The following is an 18,866-nucleotide window of genomic DNA, read 5'->3' as shown; positions in this document are numbered from 1 at the left end:
GCTTGGGTTGGATGGAGGCGACTGGGCTTTAATCTCTGGATTGCCTTTTTTGATGGCATTTTTCTGATTGATGCTACTCGGTGCTTAATGTAGCCCGACCGGTATGGCTATGGTTGAACTCGTGTCAGTATGGAAACAAATAAAAGCAAAATTCATGATGCCTAAATTATATTTTGCTCTTCCAGTTTCCAGTAAAGTTGACATATAGGCAATATTGGAACATTTAATTTAATCTGAATTGGATGTCATATTTAAAAATAGTCACATATGGAATAGGGATGCCACAGTGAGGACATTTTCCCTCCTGTTAAAGACTTTGTGACAACACTGTGTGTTAACGATTTAAACCAAACATTTTACAAGAAAAGATATTCGTTGATGATGCTCAATATCTGGAGAACCTCTCTGGTCATGCTCTCTACTTTTTGATGCCATTTGTCATGTGCTCAAGTTCAACACTGCTGGCCCAAGTGACCTGAAGTTGCTCAACCGAGATTTTAACAACTTTCTATTTTTTGGTACATTAGTGTGGATGGCAAACATCTGTTAAATTACCTTAAAATGTCAGTGTTGGTGGGACATTTTTCACATGCAAATGCTAGTTTCAGTTTGATCTGATTTAGAGTGTTAGGTGTAATCGGGCTGGCATAGACCAAGCTACAGTTTGTGCTGACCTGCTCTTAACAGCCACGTGTGGACGATTTCCCCTGCCCAGAAATAGAGGTATTGAATTTAGTAGGGAGATGAAGGGGAGGGGGAGGGAGAGGGAGAGGGGGTAGGAGATACTGGGGAAGGAGAAGAGGGGTTAGTGGTCTGGCTCAACACACTACACTGCCCCACCCAGAGGAAACATTCCAGACGGAATTAAAGAGTTAACTCTTCAAACAGTGAACATTCCCACCGGGGGCTCCCAACAAGAGACAGGGGGTTTGATGGGGGTGGGTGGGTGCATGTCCATGTTGTAGTCAGGCCCCTGATTGGTGATCTTTCAATTCATTTCACTCAGTGTCGCAGGGGCTGTAAAAGGGAAAAAAAATGCCAAAGGGCCTGAATGGGAAGAGCGGAGTGGGAGGGCCCGCTGGTGCAGGCAGAGACACTTTTTCTTCTTCTTTTTTATCTGTCTGAGTCCCAAAGGGCACATCTGCTGCTGACAGATGGGAGGAGGCTTCTCTCGTTGTGTCCAGTCCACTCACTTTGGCTACACCGTGACCTGGTCAAACACAGCACCAATTGGCAGTATGTAGTCTGTTATGATGATCCTGCCATTTAGGGCCATCCCCAATATCATTTTTGGGGCTTCGGTGAGAAATATGCAACTAATATTCAAAGCGTCCTCGAAGCTGTCTCGCAAAGTCCGCCAAACTTTTTCAAATTCATTCATATGAATACTAATTCGGATGTACATCATCCAGCTTCAAAGCATTTGGGTCAGCCCTGCCGCCATCCACACACAAAGACAACTGGATCTAGATTGTCTTAGGTTATTCATTCATGTATTAATCGTCCTGCATCCTTGAGAGCAGCCTACTGTGCTCTCCACCATAGGGGCCACAGATGTAAATTAGCTGAATAGCTAACTCTGGTACAGGGCTTGAACTGTGCATGGTCCCTGACAAATAAACTAATAAAATAAAAAACAAGAAATGCTTTACATCATTAGTAACATTTTTTTTTACTCTACACTGTTAATTTGGGTGACATATGTGCCACACTAATACCCTAGATGGAGAATACTTGGACCAAACTTATTTTAAATCGAGCTCTGTAGTCCCATGGTCAAAAAACATTTGGCAATCTGTGTTTCAAAGTATTTGCAGAAGAGCAATGTATTTTCAACTAAACAGTTTTTCTAGCAGTATGCCCCTTCAAAGGGATATCCAACATTTAAATATCAAATAAAATGTTCACTGGGCTTTTATTTTATAAATGTACAAGTGGCAATTGTAATTCTTTCTTAGATCATATTTGGACTTTCCTCGTTCCTTCATGGAGATAAAAACACAGCTGTTACGACGTTGAAAAGCTAATTTCCTTTGTGGCTGTTATTTATATGCGTTGGTGATTTGCATTGTGGACATGTTTGCATAAAGTTGGGCCCCTGAAGTCTGAGTGTCCCACACCTCCATTCAGATTCCACATTACTTGCACTAGTCCCTTGAATAACAGAAATGTCTTTACGACCCAAAGAAGTATGTTGTGCTTTTTCAGCAGAACCAATTTTAATCTCACTTTGCCAAATGTAGCTGTAAAGAGCACAAGCCTTTTAGCTGAACTAATTGCTCCTGCAACATCATGCAAATGACTGCCCTCATGCACATTGTCACTGTGGGCCACGCTGCTCGTCTCCATTTAATTGTATCGAAAGGCAAAAAAGTTCTCACATTTAAATGCAAATGTTGCACGTCCGTTACAGTTGTCACACTTTTTCCCCAAATTGACCCTGGAGGATTGACTTCCCTGCTTCTGATGGAAACTGAGCTACTGATGCCTGCTGTAATTTGATCAGTTGGTAGTGAAACCACAAGCCCCCCCCACACCACTGGTTCCATTCGTCCTTTACAACCACTCCCACTCAGCATATCTCAACACCTGCTCTTTAATGAAGGCAAACAGAATAGCCAAATAAAACAAAGACATCCACCAACCCCTTTGGCAGCTGCAGGGAAGTGGAGCCAAGGTCATATAGCCTAACACTGTTCGGCAAAGTCTCCTTGAGTTTTATATAGGCTGACTTTATATAGTGATGTATACAGTACACATGTACTGTATATAGACTGTTCACAATGTGTGTTGCGGTGACCCTTGGCACGGTATGCAAGGTCTTGTTGTCCTTGTACCATGTACAGTATGGTCAGTAGGTTTTAACTTGTTGGTCTGTCTTTGCACCACTGCTCACATGGTTCACGTGTTGCATGTACTTGGTATATAAAGGCATTTTGAGTTTTCACTTAAAATGTAAATAAAAAACATAGTTTTGAGTTTTCCAGCATGAAGCCATTTCAAGAAACTATTCATTTATTTAAGTGTAAACATCCTCTTTTTAAGTATTTGACACAAATATTTTGCAACAATAAAATCATTAAAAGTATTCTGATACGTGTGGCTGGGTTGGCTCAGTGGGTAAAGCAGGGGCACATATACTGAGAGGTTTATGCCTCGACGCAGCGGTCCAGGGTTCGAATCCGACCCATGACGATTTCCTGCATGTCTTGCCCCTCTCTCTCTCTCCCCTTTCTCACCTAGCTGTCCTATCAATTAAAGGCAGAAAAGCCCAAAAAATAATAATAAAGTCTTCTGATACTGTCATCAGTCACTGTGGATTAGAGCTTAGTGGTATCGTCTAATTACTTTTGGTTCTAGTGTCAACACGAAACCTGGATTTTGGTACTGAAAGCTGGTTTCTGATTGTTTTTGAATTTCGTTGTTGACGGAGATCCACACGTGATGATGCTGGGACACACGTGATTTCCCCAAGTAAACAACATTTTGTGGAAATGTAAATTTAAGTTCAGGCTCTAGTGTTTCAATGGAGTGCAGATTGGATATGGATTGGCCTTTTTCATATTGCTGATATTGATCAATTGAAATGCCCTGATCTAGCCAGTCCAAACATGAACAATTCACAGCAGGTGAATCAAAAATAGTTTGCATTCAAAGTGTAGGCTGTCTCATATTGAGGATATAAAGCTGCCACAACTTCCTCCAACTGGCAAACTGCAGTTGCAGACCAAAGATATGGTGCCTTTGGGTCAGGCAGTGAGGAGGTGTGGCGGTGAGGAGTGAGAGTTGTTTATTGTTAGTGCCTTTCTTGGCTGTCTTCTACCACTGCTTTGGCTGAGCTCCAGGCTGATGTCAGGGGCCTGTAGGTGCTAACTGGGACACTGTGTCATGGCCCTTGGGTAAACACAGCAGAGAAGGAGGTGAAAGAAGTACAGCAGGCTTTCCTTTCACTATAGCCTGCATACTTTTCCGTCTGCACAGTCATTGCACTGCCTGCCAAAATCCCATGTAGTTTATAATAGCATGTGGCCAGGTTGTTTGGCTGCCAACTCTTTAAACACAAATTGAGTGTAATCATATGCTTGTAAGAGGGAGCTACCAGCAGAGGAGGAAGGAAGAAGGAAAAGAAATATATAAAAAAGGCCCTGGCTGCTGCCCAGGAAACGTCACATTACACTGAAAGCAATGTGTTCACAGCTCAGCTTCCTACATTTACATTTACATTCAGGACTGTACATCCTCCAAAGCTGCTTACTTCCTGAATGACAATCATCACAAGAAACCAACAGTAAGCAGCATGTCTATCAAAGCCACTGGCTAGTAATCCTAAATGTTGTGCTAGTGTATACACCGCTTCATATAGGGGTGGGGGCGGGGGAGAGATTCCTACTAGCATGAGCAAAGTCCTGTTTGTAATCTAGTAATTCATTCGCAGAGTTTTGTTGAAGAATATTAACATAATAAGATTTTCTCTTCTTTTGGACAAAATTCTCTTTTGCAGATTACATGCTGAGAGCTTGGATTGCTATGCTTTTAATAAATGTTCTGGGAAAAATCCAAAATGTTCGGTCTCTTAAATATGCGTTGGTATGTTAATCAAGCTAAAACAAATAGTATTTAGCTTTATATACGTAACTTATTTTATTTTGCAATTAGAAAGGGGAATGTCTGACTATTGTCAGACCCTTTTTTTAGATTAATGTTTGCATGGTTGCCAGTAGCAGACAAATTGCTGGATTCATCACTTGCAAGGCTTTTATTGAATCATTTCAGATGAAAAAAAAAACACATCAGGATCTGACCTATAGCTTATCTGGTTAATGGACAATCACACAGAAAAGTACTATGGACCATGTCAACTGCAGTCAATAATTTCAAAAGCCACGTTAGTAAATGATTAAAGAGTGGCACAGAAAATTGAATTATTAACAGCAGGGATTAGAGTGAATGTAGGTTATTATAAGAACAAAATGTTGTAGTATGAGGAACGTATCATAAATGCTACTTCATTGTTTGGTATCATTTAGTGGGATGGAACGTACAGTGCAGACTTTTTCACTTGAACTTTATTTGACACAACAGAAATATAACCTTGTCCGTGTCTTTAGCTGCACGTTACCAGCTGGTAAGCTACGTTGTGTCTGTTTATCGTTTTTTTTTCCCGACATGCAGCAGTAGGCCGGAGCGGAGCGAGAACAAAAATACTGGGGGAATCGCAGATCCTGCTTTTGATTTCGATAGTCGAAATCAAAAACTCATTTTGACCTGTGACGTCCCTAATCGGCATATTGATGTGGAACATCGTTCAATAATGTTTGTGGCAGATTTGGGATGCCCCAACCCCCAGTAGAGCCAGCCTTGGTTAGCCAGCCATCTGGTCAGACAAAGACATCTCAGGTTTTCCTGCCCTAATGAAATGTGATTAGAAAACCTGAGGAAGCTCCACACTTTCAGCACAGGGAGGATGTGTGGTCAGAGCATAGGTTTTGTCTGTTGAGAGCACAACATTTTAACAAAATGAAAATGCATTTAGAGGCTGCGTTGTTCTCAGTTGATGGAATGAATCGCAATCAATAAGACATTAAGTAATGCATGTGAACTTTTCACGAGTGAGTGTACGTATAAAAATGAAGGCAAGTTAGATCATGAAATAGAGCTACTTGTGCTTTATTGAGGATTCGGTAGCAAGCTCTTTACAGTTTTCGGTTGAAACAATAACTACCTATAGGCTAGCTGGGCACCACAGGAGCTGAATTTAATTTAAATAAGGATGAGTAAATGTACTCTGCAATAGGGCTGGGCGATACGGAGAAAATCAAATATCACGATATTTTTGATCAAATACCTCGATATTGATACCTCAACGATATTGTAGTGTTGACTATTGGTGCTTTCACAAAATATTTACACAATGAGATTTTTGATAAATAATCATCAGTAATGTGGATATAATGACTAAATGGGTAAAGGCAAATAATAGAACAGTTAGAACTGTCTGGTACGTTCAGAAAATGACATCACTTTACGGTAATGCAGCCTTTAAAACCAGGAAAAGACACCACTTATGCCATATTACGATACTACGATATCCAAAATCTAAGACGATATCTAGTCTCCTATCACGATATCGATATAATATCGATATATTGCCCAGCTCTACTCTGCAAACATCTGCTTACCTGTAATACTGTCATGGAAACCCTGCATGTCTTTGGATTTATTAATTTTACTATTCACAGTATGTGCTTTTGCTGCTGTTGTATTACATTCACAGTGATAAGTTTGGTAATGTACTGACATCACAGGTGGTCATTTGAGAGGTCCCAGTCCTACTAACTTTTTTTTTTTTTGCCAATGTTGGGGAATTGGGGAGAAGGTTAAAGAAAAAGGGATGGAGAAAGAGTTTGAGGAAATAAATATTATTAGTGGGGGAGTAGACTGACATGTTGTGTGTAACCTGAGAAGCTGCTACGTTAAAGTTCCATAAAAGCTTTGCCGTGGTCTTCTGTACAGCAGAACAACGGAAGAGGAATGAACAAGAGCTAAGGGACAGTGTTATGATTAACTGAAGTGATACCGTGAATTACGGTGTTACCTGTCGGTAACATGCTAACGGGATTAGCATTGCAAAGTCTAGAAACGTCATGAAACTGATGGGTTTAAAAATGCGCCCGTGTGTAGACTGCAGGCTGTGGGAGGATTTCAGACTGGACACTGCAGCACACCAACACGGTGCTTGGGAGACTGAGAGCATCTCGGGTCTAGCGTTTGTGTGTGCGCTCTCACGTTTTTGTTACCTCTTGGGGACCTTTTTTTGTGGGTGTTGTCAAGGAGGTTTAATAAGAACTGTGTGTACGTTTCTTTTGCGGTTTTGAGGTTTATTTTGTTTAATTTATAAGATTTCAACACATTTGTTGTTCACAATGTGGCACTATCGGGGGGGGGGAGGGCGCATGCTAATTACGCATGGATTACTGCGTCCTTTCGGATTTTTATCTGAGAGACACAGGAGGCGTGCCTAGCAACGTCACTGCATTCAGTATTCTGTTTGCTTAGCATAGCAATCCAAGCTCTCTTTGCTCGATGTTGTTATCTAGATCATATTCCCTGCTGCTGCAGCAACCCAATTTCCCTATGAGAATCCTTACAGTTTTATCTGATCATATATACTACTCTTGATGTCTGTGAATGGACTGAACTGCAGCATGAATTGAGAGCAAGCATTTCATTAGGTTCAATGCCTTGAGGCCGTCAACAATTTAAATATCTAGTTTGAATAAGCATAATAATTTACCTGGCAAATATAGTTTTTTCTTTTTTTTTTTCTTTCTTTCTTATGCAGAAACCCTCTTATGGACCCCACTCCACTTGTGGATCTGTGTTTGTAAACTTGGTTAGGTAGACTAAAGGTAGGCTATTTGTATGTGAATATAAATGTTTATGATTAGTCTCGCATTGCCAGACCTTCCTCCACAGCGCTCCTGAGGAAGGTCTGGCTTGTCCACACAACATTCCGGGATGGGAGAAAAACTTGCTCTGGTGGAACATGTGCACGTTCAAAAGTTGTTTGAGTCCTGCAACAGAAAACTGAGATCAGACTGGATTTACCCTGCAGAGATCTGAGAAAAGGTTTCCAAATTCCAACACAAAGAAAGCGGAAGGTAACTGACATCCGGCCGAAAAAAGTGAAATCCAGCGGACTTTCCCACGGCAACGGAGCAATCCCGGAAGTGGAACGTCATGGATGAAGACTAATGACCAGAGCCTGTGATGTTGTGTGTCATGAATAGTTTTCCATAGGACAGGGATTGCACAATAAAAAGGTTGACTGCTGTAACCAGAGCAGTGTAGATGGTACTTCTTTTAGCATTGTTCCCTTGCAGTATTTAAAAATGATCCACCAACAAGAAAGACTAAACAAAAGTTTTTTCCTTGTGCTATTTCACAGGATGGCTAACATTTTTAAACCAGTGAACTTGACAGCTGCTGGCTAAAATTAGCTTCATAATGGTTGCATGCCTACCACAGCAATAACACAATGTTTTGCTTTCTTAAATTTTGGATTAATCCCACACTAACCATGAGTTTGGTTGTCTTTTGAGTGTCCAGTAGAGATGTAGTGGCTTGTTGGCCCCTGGAGATGAGCTCCAGATGTGTGATGGGCTGCATCATCCTAGCCCACGTCCCAGGGGGGTACAGGCCTGTCAGAGGTGGAATGCCCCTGCACACTTAACGCTAGCTGAGAGGAAACAGATATCTTTGGCTCGGAGCAGAGAAATAGCTCCCTATCGATTAGACTCTGCAGAAAGCTGTGAATTGCGCTTATGGCTTCAACATTTGATACTGCAGATTCAGAGAGATAGTCATAACACTAACTTCTCTGATGGAGGAAACCCTGGGAATAACGGGCCTGACCCCCTCCACCATACGCCAAACAAAGAAGTAATTTGCCCATCTGACTACAGGCGTTGTGCCCTCTGTCATTTCATATGTAATGAGATGTGATGTGTCCTAATAGCAGTGAAGTTTTTTTGTTGATTGGGAATGTATCAAGTTCCTGGCGCTGTCCGTATAATGAGAATGTATATAAAGGCCTATCAGGTCTGTGTGATGTCTCCAGCTGCCATTAGCATGGGGGTGAAGTGGATGCTTACTCTTTGAAAGATGTGAGATATGCATGGTATTTTTAGCCAAAGCTTTTAACCCAGAAGAAACGGCTAATAGCTGCTTAGACCTGAATGCAGCAGTATAGCTTCTTGCTCAAAGTGGCATTGATTACTAGGGGCCCCAAAAATTTGTTTTTTATTGCACAATTATTTTAGCCTTAATGTGCTGCGAGAACATGAATTTGTGTCTTTGTGAAATGATAGCTTTGCATATTTGAGACTATTTAATATCTGTCTCTGTACACTTCACAGAGCAAAACTAATAGCTTCAAATCAAATAATCCGTGAGGAGTTACCAAGGGGGCCCCCATGCAAGTCTGTGCATAGTTGGTTGGAAAACCTAGTCTCTGAGGTCTAGTTTCATATGGGCCTTAAACACTACGGGAAAGGGTTAACTAATGGAGTACTGTATGTGGTGGCACAGATGTGATTCACTAAAATGTTTGCTCTGCCTGTGAAAGGGTCTTTGAACCAATGAGTGTGAACTTCTGGCCACACCAGCCTATAAACGTTGCATTTGTGTGAGGCAGCGAAAGGGGCCAGCTAGTGTAATGGGGGATGGGGCCTCTGCCTGTGGAATGTGGTGTCTTGGTGAAAGGGCTGGAGCTGAACAAATGCAGTCAGTTTATTTGGCAAACCAGACTTGCTGGTCACTAACAGACATGTTTACCCAGGAACTAAATATGCAGATCCACCCCTTTCTTTCAGACATAGGTCTCTCTCTCTCTCTCTCTCTCTCTCTCTCTCTCTCTCTCTCTCTCTCTCTCTCTCTCTCTCTCTCTCGGTGTAAAATTGGATGAGGTGAAAAAAAGTGTGTTGATCAGTTTTTCCTCTGCGTGCGTGTGCCTGCCTGCCTGTCTATTTTCATTCTGTCTTTCTATCTGTGACCCCCCCTCCCATCTCTTTCTTTCTCTTGTTCAGCTTTGTAATTGGAGTGATTAATGGAGGGAGGGGTGGTCTTGCCTGAAGGCCTGTTTTTCAGTGGCCTGTTTAGAGGTGCTGATGCCGGGGCAGGTAGCAACACGTTCTGCCCTGGACGTTTAGCCCCTTGTCCCTGCCACTTTGTCTGTTCCCCTCAAAAGCCAGAAATCTCTTCCAGCTACAAACATGACCGGACACTCCGAGGCAGGCATGCCCCTGGGTGCTGTTCTCTGCTGCCCGGCCTGCTCACATGTGATATGTGACCTTTTTTATGCTCCATTATAATTCTTAATGAGAGCAGAGAACCAGTAATGTGTTTGTAAGCAGGATCTTTACCATATGTTCCCGGGTGGCAGTGAGATTTACTTGCCTCTCGTCGCACATGGAATCACCATTAGCCAGAGCCTTTGTTGGTGGCAGCGTACGGGCAGCTTGAGATCTTTTACAGTCGTTAGCAGAAAAAGAATGCCATCCGCTCAGCCCAACTCCCAGTGTACCCGCCCCTCACCCATCAACCCCTCCCCACGGCAAGGGCCACTATAAATGATTCCCGGAGTCCCGCTGTGGGATCAAGACCAATTATTTGATTTGGATTAGAGATTGCTGCCCCCCACAATGCTCGTTTTTACAGGCATGCTGAGAGGAAGCAGATTCGCTTTCTTTGAAAGACTTAAACTTAAGACATCAGGGCTCTTATCCTCCAGTAGCTGAGGAAACGGGCTTAGTACTGTATATGCAGTCTGCTTTAATCATAGCTCCAGTTCTCTTTACAAATAAGTGTACAATGCAAATACCTATAAAGTTATCTTTATATCTATCTTGGGTCACTACAGTGCATTTTAGTCACATTTTAGAAAACTCTGTAACTGCTTTTCTAGTCAAATGTACAAAATGTGCAAGTTTGCAAGCACGTGTAGCCTCTTTTCTTGCTACTCGCCATTTATCACTATTGTTGGCTGCGATCCAGTTTTTCTGCTGGAGGCCTTGATTGTGATTAAATTACTGCCTCTGTGTCTGTTTAAGAGATTTCCCTTGCTGAACTGTTTTGACAGGCAGCAATTTGGCTAAAAAAGATTAGTCCGGGAATGAGATGTTAAGAGTACCTGTGGGATGAGAGGGGCTCTACTGTTATTGTGAGGTCCTGTTACTGGTGTACAGGAATGCTGGTGAATTTCACTAGTCACCCTCCCTCCCTGTGTCTGTATGCTGGCACTGCTCTCACTGAGAGCACAGTGCCATTTTGTTACCCTTGGTTTACTAGCCGGGGTTGCTATAGTGATTTTGCTTGTGTGTGCATGTATTTTGTTTTCATTGAGGACAAAGGGTGGCTGTTTACACAGTTTCTTTTTGTAGACAACTGCAATTTGATTAGGGTTTCCTATGGAAACCTTCACTGTGTTAGTCAAAGTTGGGGTGTTGGGGAAGGGTTAGATCACCCTGGGAGCTATGATCCTGCCCTCATCTCAGTTTCCCTTGCGTGGCTGTAGATGACTGAGGATGATGAGTATTGACGTGTTGTGTGAGATTGCGTCCGGAGGGGGCTGGGGACTTCCCTTGTGTTTGCACATCCAGGGCTATTGATTTACCTACTGTTCAATGACTGTGGCCCAGGGGACTTGGTCTGTAGGGTGGGACACAGCTGAGCCATGACAGTAGCTCAGAGCGGGAAGACAGGGGTTAGGGTTATGGCTCAGGGCTAACGGGGCTCTAATGTGGCACGGGCCTCTCTTCATTAGGCCTTGTTTGGTCTGCAGGATTAAACAGGCAGGCTGCAAAACAACTGTTTTCAGGCCTACTCTACATTTGAGATGAGGTATTGTGTCACTTGTTTTTCTACCACCGCACCAGTCAGAGTCCTCCAGCAAGAGTCAACGATGCCTATGCAATATGCAGTTAGCTATTGTGGAAATGTACTCGATCCAGTTTTCCCCCTGCTTTCATGATCTTGAGATGATTTCCAAAGTGAGTCTAACACTATGAGTACATCCTGAGCTCAATGGCTGCTATTTGAGCCCACTCAACCTCCTACTGAAAGAGTGAGGGCAAATCACATGATGCTTTTATTAAGAACAAGCCTCTTCATCTAATAACAGCTCCACTATCAAATTGGAGAAGTGATGTCAACATCCTGCGCAATCAATGCCATCCATCCCCCACTCCCCAAGCAGCAGCCATTAACCCTTCTTGTTCCGGCATGCCTGGCCTCACTAAAATGGTGGCTCTACTCCAGACATCTTTCTATAATGGCTGCGTAGAATTACCCTCAAGCTATGCATCAACATTCAAGTAGAAGTGTGTTGCGTAGTTTTTCTCATACAGCTGGAGGGACATACAAAGAATGTCAACTTGCTGCAGGCGGACGGTTGCCCACTGTATTTTGTACATTGCTGTCACATAAATGCACAATTCAAATGCATGGATTTCACAACTGGTGAACTCAGTGTTTTAGGAAAAGAAGCCAAATCCTCCCCAGCTGAAAAAGAATTTTTGAGGACTCAAAACTGCACAAATCAATTGTGTCATCACTAGAGTAGTAGTAGAGGGTGACTTAACTTTTTACAAACTCTACAGAATACCAAATAAAATGTGTGAACATTAAGCGGTGACCACCTAGGCAATTTACATGAACGTCAGGAGACCTGTAGACCGCCACTCAAAAAAAATATTTTCATAGCGAGAACTTTGTTTAGGTACAGAGGAACTGTTTATGTACGTCAATGTGTGGACAGCTTTTTCTCCCCCCGCCCCTCCTTGGCGATGACCAGCTACTGCTCACTTCAGATCATCCAACTTCTTCTTTTCCCTGATTTGGCGCTGCGCCAGTCAGTCACGTTCGGCCATAATGTGATTAGGCCACCCACCGCCCGGCCCCTAAACCTGCTAACAGCATGAGAGAGAGACAGAGAGGAAACATGGGCTGCTTAAACATATATGAAGGCTTCTGTTCATCCTACACACACACACACACACACACACACACACACACACACACACACACACACACACACACACACACACACACACACACACACACACACTCAATGCAAATGCATAGACACGCAGACATGGTTAATGCTTTATTTTAATTATTATAATATCATTTGACCTACAGCATCTGAATTGTAGTTACAATAACATACTTGAATATCTGGCTATAAGACGTTTAATGTTTTTTTTTTTTTTTAAGTAAATAATCTATACTGTAGTAATCAAGCAACGTATAATACACATACATAAAAAGACATGCTTTAAACACTTAATTTGAAGCACTTGTGAATTATATCAAGCAAGCCAAGCCTTTTATGCCCCTGTCATGAATGTAGGTAGGGAGATGGAATTTCCATTTTTCAAATAAGTCAAATAACATTTCTGGGTTGAGCACTGGATGTGATGAAGGGGCTTTGGTGACTGTAGGAGTTGTCCCAAAACATCAGTATCCACTCCTAACTTGACAAAAAGCAACACAGTGTTAACATTCCTCAGCTGACCAAGGTCCCAATTCAGGAGCCAACATGTCTGTTCATGGTTTACGCCTTCCATGTTCCAATTACTGTGCTTTTCTTTTAACCAGCTAGAGAAGCAGGCAATTTCTAGATGCAACTGAACTTATTTGCGTAATAACAAGTGACCACAGAATCGCACTCCCAGACCCTATCGCAGGGAATCATTTGTTGTTGTCCCAACGGTCCCATTGGTTTTGAGATCCAAAGGTTTAATGTCTGTGAAGGTTTTCAATCATCCAGGTCGTAGTTATCCAAGAAAGGGTTGAAATCAAAAGCAACTGGACATCAGGGACTTCAAAGACAATTTGTCTCTCATCCGAGAGACTTCTTTTGAGTTGAGTTTTATATCAACAGCCTCAAAGTCCAGACAGCCACATGGCGCAAACACCTGCTTGGTTGTTGTAAGTTGCTTTGGTTAAGGCTGTTGGTTAAAAGAATTGATAACCTTTTAAAGTGTATCCATTTCATACTTTTGAATAATATTATTCTATATTATGTGTATTATATAATATATTATTATATATATTTATTTATTTATTTATTTATTTATTACAATAGTTTGGTTTTCAGGAATTTCCCCAGTGTGAGAATAATAAAGTCTATCTTATCTTTTATCTTTTGTCTTTACCGCCATCGATCATTTTCCTCATTCCAGCCAAACAGCCAGAGCTTGCTTTCTACAGTTGAGGAGGACAAACGGACTCCTTGTTCAGTAAGAGCGATCACTCCGCAGTTAAGTCAGAAGGGATGCTACAGTAGTCAGCAGTCTGTCTGATGGAGCACACTTGAGTGGATATGTTGTTTTGTTTAAATTATGTGCGGGAGTATGCGGATGAGATATTGCAACAGATGGTTACTAAGAGAGTAATCTATCACAGTGTGAGAACGTTTTCTTGATTAGCGATTTCTAGATAAGTCTTCATTCCCACATCTATCTACAAACACCAAAATCAGATATTTTCTGTAATAGATTTTGTGTAGCATCAAACATCTTTAGCTGAATTTCTGAGTCCTTTTTGTACCGAACAAGGATTCAAGATTTGGCCCCCCTGTAACTGCAGTGACTGCTCGATGAAGAAAAGCATTGTGACTGTCAAAATGAAATCTATGTATAGCCCATTTTTTGACCGCAGGAACTTTCCCCAAAGGACTAGGAACGTTTTGAGGAACTCATTGGGATTCGATCACAGGGACCAGGGTCTAAATTAAGTATAAATAAATACTTATTTTTGTGACAATCAAGTATCAAAAACTGAGGAGGACACGCTGTTGGATGCTGTCCTCCTACTCTTTCTTCAATGCCTAACAAATCAATCTCCATCTCTCTCCCTGTGTGTGTGTCTGTGTGTCTCTTTGTCTGTGTCTGAACACATTGTGTTCACCTAACAAATCCAAGGGCAGTAACCCAGCAGCTATCGCCTGTTCTTCTGCAGTTACATCTGATTCTGGTGATTCTGATAGTCATTGGCTCTGCATAAGAGCCAGAGAGATCTGTTAAATTATAGAATGCATTAGACATTTTATATCGCTAAACACAGTTCACAGTTAATACAGCTATCAGTGGGTACTGTATGTACACACACAGGTCATACTGTTGTTGCAATAGTTTTTTTCTTTTTTTTTTCTCTTAGCCAAAACATTCACTCACACAGGTTTATCTATTATAAAGAACTGATACTGATATTCTGTACTTAGAAGTGGAATTGCACTTTGTTGGAAGGTTTTTCAGAATACATTAACTTGTTAACTGGAGGTTTAAGGTTTCTTGTTTGGTCACTCTCAGTAAGATTACACAGTGTCAACCTCTGTGTCATAAAATGGGGAACATCTAGCATTGTATTAGAAGTGCCGAATGCTGTTTTTTTTCCATGCATGTGAGATTCTACATGACTGCAATCCGAATTATCTTCTGTTTATAATGATTTATAATGGTTAAAGGTTACCATAGGTGGATCAAATTGTGTGCAAAGGTCCATAAGGCATCCAAATTTACTATAGTATACTGTATATTAACCCTCACATGGCGATCCTGTTGTAATCTCTATGACATACTATAGATAATGTAAATTGACAGCGAAATACATTTTTGATAAGGAAAATGCTGTTTTGTAGCTTAATTTTCAACAAAAGAGATCTGCTGGGAAGCCAATGTCGAAAATATATACAACTCTCACTTTGGAGAGGACGGCAATCTACTGGTATGTCTTTAAACATTAGACTTCAAATATTAAGTTTTTTTTTTTCTTCATACTGCAAATGTAGCATTTTGGAACCGAAAATGACCATGAGTTAAAGAGGGAAATGTCGCTTTTTTTTAATTTCCACCCTTTTTATATAGCCAACTATTTTTGGAGACTTTTTTTCAGTTTTAATGCGTAAGAGAGGGTGTTAGCTGTTCTAAGTAGTAGATATCGCATTTTGTCTTCATGCGTTTTAACTTTACCCTGAAACATACCATTTGCAGTGGGTTTGCAAGTTGATGGCTGATGAGTATTTGTTTAGGGAGCATTAATGTTGACAACCGTTACATGTACAGAGAGTGAGAGGGTGAAAATGACTTGCTCTCAGGGGCCTTGACCACCTTTGCCCTCCCGGCTCTCGTTTCAGGCCTTGTAATTGCCACTGACCAATGGGCTCCCGTTTGAAACTAGACCCTGGACAGCAGCTATTAACGTCCCCCTCCAAACGGATCTTGTTTTGATTCCTGATGCTTTTATAGGTTTTGTCTTTAGGAGACATTCCTGGTCGGCACATACCGTGCACCCCTTTCTGCCCCTATTTTCCTTCCTTCCCGTCTTGTGGGGCCATTGCCCCCCCTCCCTGCACTCACAAACATACACAAAGCCATGATCAGCCTTTGCAAAGGTGTGTGTGTGTGTGTGTGTGTGTGTGTGTGTGTGTGTTTTAGTTATAGGGCTACTGACCAGCCCACCCTCCCATGGCCCCTCCTGACAGCCAGCTACACTCCATGAACTTGGCCACCCGCCACAGCTGCGTTAAGATTGAAGGATGGGGGGCCCTTGTATCCAGCTGGGTCGGAAGACATGGGTGGGGGCAGGGCAGGCCCAGATGCAGATGGTTTAGGTCAAATGGAGATGTTTGAGGATGAAGGGGGAGGGGGGACACAGGAGCTCAGGGGCACAATAACTCCAGAGGTTACTCCTTCCACCCCTGGAAAATGCACTCTGTTGGAGTTTGAGTATATATTATTTTTCATGTGTTTGTGTTGCAGAATGTTGGTAGTTGTTGTAACTAGCTTAGAGTTTACTCAGGTTTTTTAGCCTGACATGGACTTTTTGACCCACAGTCAGTAAACCTGATGGGATCTTTGCAGCTAGAAATCAAATTAACACCTTTAAAAACAAAAAAACTAAAAAAACGTTTGAGGTCAGTCATTTCTTAAAATCACAAATGTGCAACTACATTAGTGGTGGAACCAGGCAGCGTCCCAAGTTCAGTTCCGGCCAGGGACTTGTTGCACTCCCCCATGTCTCCTGTCTCTATCTCTGCTATATCTAAAGCTGTCACAATTTAATAAAGGTATATACCAATGTAATAATTTCAATAGTGTTCATGTTACTTTTGAAAGACTCACCACTACTCAACTACAGACTGGACCCTCTCTGTAGGTGTTTGTAACCACTTTTTGATTGTTTACTGACCTTATCTGTGTTTTCTCTCTTGTCTGTTGTAGAATGGCAGTGCAGGCTGGGCGGATGAGGCTGACAGTAGCAAAGGAAGAGGAGAAGCCTCCAGAGACTTTGCTAAGGTAAGCCTTTGGATCACCGGGTGGCTTCTGTGGGTTCATTGATTAAACAACCAAAAAGCCTTTGCACCAATTACATAATAACATTAGTTCTTATGAAAGTCAAACCTTTGGAAATTGTGAATACGTTAACCTTTTGATACAATCTCCAACCTCTTGCAGTAGAGCACACCACAAAAGTAACAGCGAACGGTCAGCTGGCCATTGACGTGCATGTTCAGTACCTTCTGTGCCTATGTGAGAGGAAATGCAGTATTTGCGCTGCAAAGAACATTGCAGAGACGAACCAAACAAAGTAGCCAACAATTTGCACGCCACTGTCAATCTAGTCTTGCATTGCCAGACCACCCTCCAAGGCGCTGCGAAGGAGGGTCTGGCTAGTCCACACAGCATTCTGAGATGGGAGAAAAATGTGCTCTGGTTTATTGGCATTTCTTTAAACCAGAGATCTTCAACAGGAGGTCCGGGACCCCTAGGGGGTCCTCAGAGTCACTGCAGGGGGCCTCCAAATTATTGTACATTTTTGAAAGTTTAAAAAAAATAAAAATAAAATGTGTTCCAATCTAACATATTATTAGCGAATACAAATCCCCACTGATGATAGGCTTACTGGTCTATAGGTAAGGTAGTCCCTAAGATAGCCATCCACAGATACACTTAATCCTAAGGATTCACTGTGCCACATGTATGTTTAACATTAAAAATGATTTATAGAATCATGGCAAAAATTATTTTAATAGCTTTGTATTCTATGCAAAAAAAGTATATGTATAAAGGTCGGCCCACACGTTAATATGCAACCTAATTTTATACAATATATGTAGTAGGGGTTGCCTGCTCGGTCTCTTTTAGTTAAGGGGTACTTGGTTTAAAAAAATGTTGAAAACCCCTGCTTTAAACCAATCACAAAATAGCCTCGGGAAGGAACTTGTTTTGGTGGAACGTGTACTTTCTAAAGTTTTAGTTGTGCGAGAGAAAACTCAGAGTGGACATATAGTCTAGCTAGCTGTCTGGATTTACCCTGCAGAGATCTGAGGAGCAGTTAACCATAGTCCTCATAAATCCACCAGAGTTTAAAATTCCAACACAGGTAAGCGGAAGGAAATGGATATCGGCAAAAAGACATGCATCCGGCCAAATTTCCTGCGGCACCTGAGCAATCCCAGAAGTGGAACGTCGTAGATATAGACTCCTGTCAATCTGATTAAACCATACAAATATAGAATATGTCTGACAAAAAAGTTGCAATTGAAAGGTTTTTCTCGGTTTCGAACTGCCATTATCAGACTGCGGTCTTATTTTGGAAGAAGTAAATAAAAAAATAAAAATAAAAGGGCAGAAGCAAAAATTAAACTGCACTCAAAACTGCACAAAATAATTAACCGAAAGTACTTCCAGTGACAATTTAACATGCTGACGACTGACTAACCGTGCCAGACACACACACAGCAAAAACTACAGATGACTGTTGGCTACATGCAGTGGTCAACTGACAAGCTGGTGCACCATGGCCCTAATAAACATCTGTTTTCTCTTTCAGTTGTATGAGCTGGACAATGACCCCAAAAGGAAAGAGTTTTTGGATGACCTCTTCACCTTCATGCAGAAAAGAGGTAAGAGTACTTCAGCTGAGTCTTCACTTGGGCTTTCCAGAGTATAGATTTTCTTTTACTTGTGTCAGATCCAGCAGTTTGGCATACATTTAAAAATCGAAGGTAGAATTGGGATTTACGTGAGAATTCTCTAAGTACATTAAGGACCTTTTCAACAAACTCATCATATATGAGTTTTCTACAGGTTACAGTTTGGTGAAAATTGACTTGCTGAAGTGTACTTTGTCAGTGGATTCCTGATTTGGTCCTAATATCTGGGTTTAGCTCTATCGTTTCAGGCTTTATATCCTGTAGACAATTCAATATACATTTTAAACTACAACAACTTGTAAGAGTTGCTACAAAATGGACATTGGTTGGAGTTCATTTCCCTCCCTCTGCCTTTGTGGAAAGAGCA

The 18,866-nt window shown here is 41.7% G+C and overlaps 1 protein-coding gene across 2 annotated transcripts in view; it reads left to right on the top strand.

The window, feature by feature from the left end:
* Nucleotides 1–18,866, top strand: part of LOC114560371 (AT-rich interactive domain-containing protein 3B) — a 59,456-nt gene that overhangs the window by 12,137 nt on the left and 28,453 nt on the right. For both annotated transcript variants that reach the window (XM_028585704.1, XM_028585713.1), the window contains exons 3-4: nucleotides 16,785–16,859; nucleotides 18,397–18,469. In XM_028585704.1, coding sequence (XP_028441505.1) covers nucleotides 16,785–16,859; nucleotides 18,397–18,469 — 148 coding nt within the window. The remainder of the gene's footprint in view (nucleotides 1–16,784; nucleotides 16,860–18,396; nucleotides 18,470–18,866) is intronic.

Source organism: Perca flavescens, chromosome 1 (genome assembly GCF_004354835.1).
Source record: "Perca flavescens isolate YP-PL-M2 chromosome 1, PFLA_1.0, whole genome shotgun sequence".
NCBI classification, from domain to species: Eukaryota; Metazoa; Chordata; class Actinopteri; order Perciformes; family Percidae; genus Perca; species Perca flavescens.
Note: the sequence above shows the minus strand (reverse complement) of the source record. Positions and strands in the feature narration are given on the sequence as shown.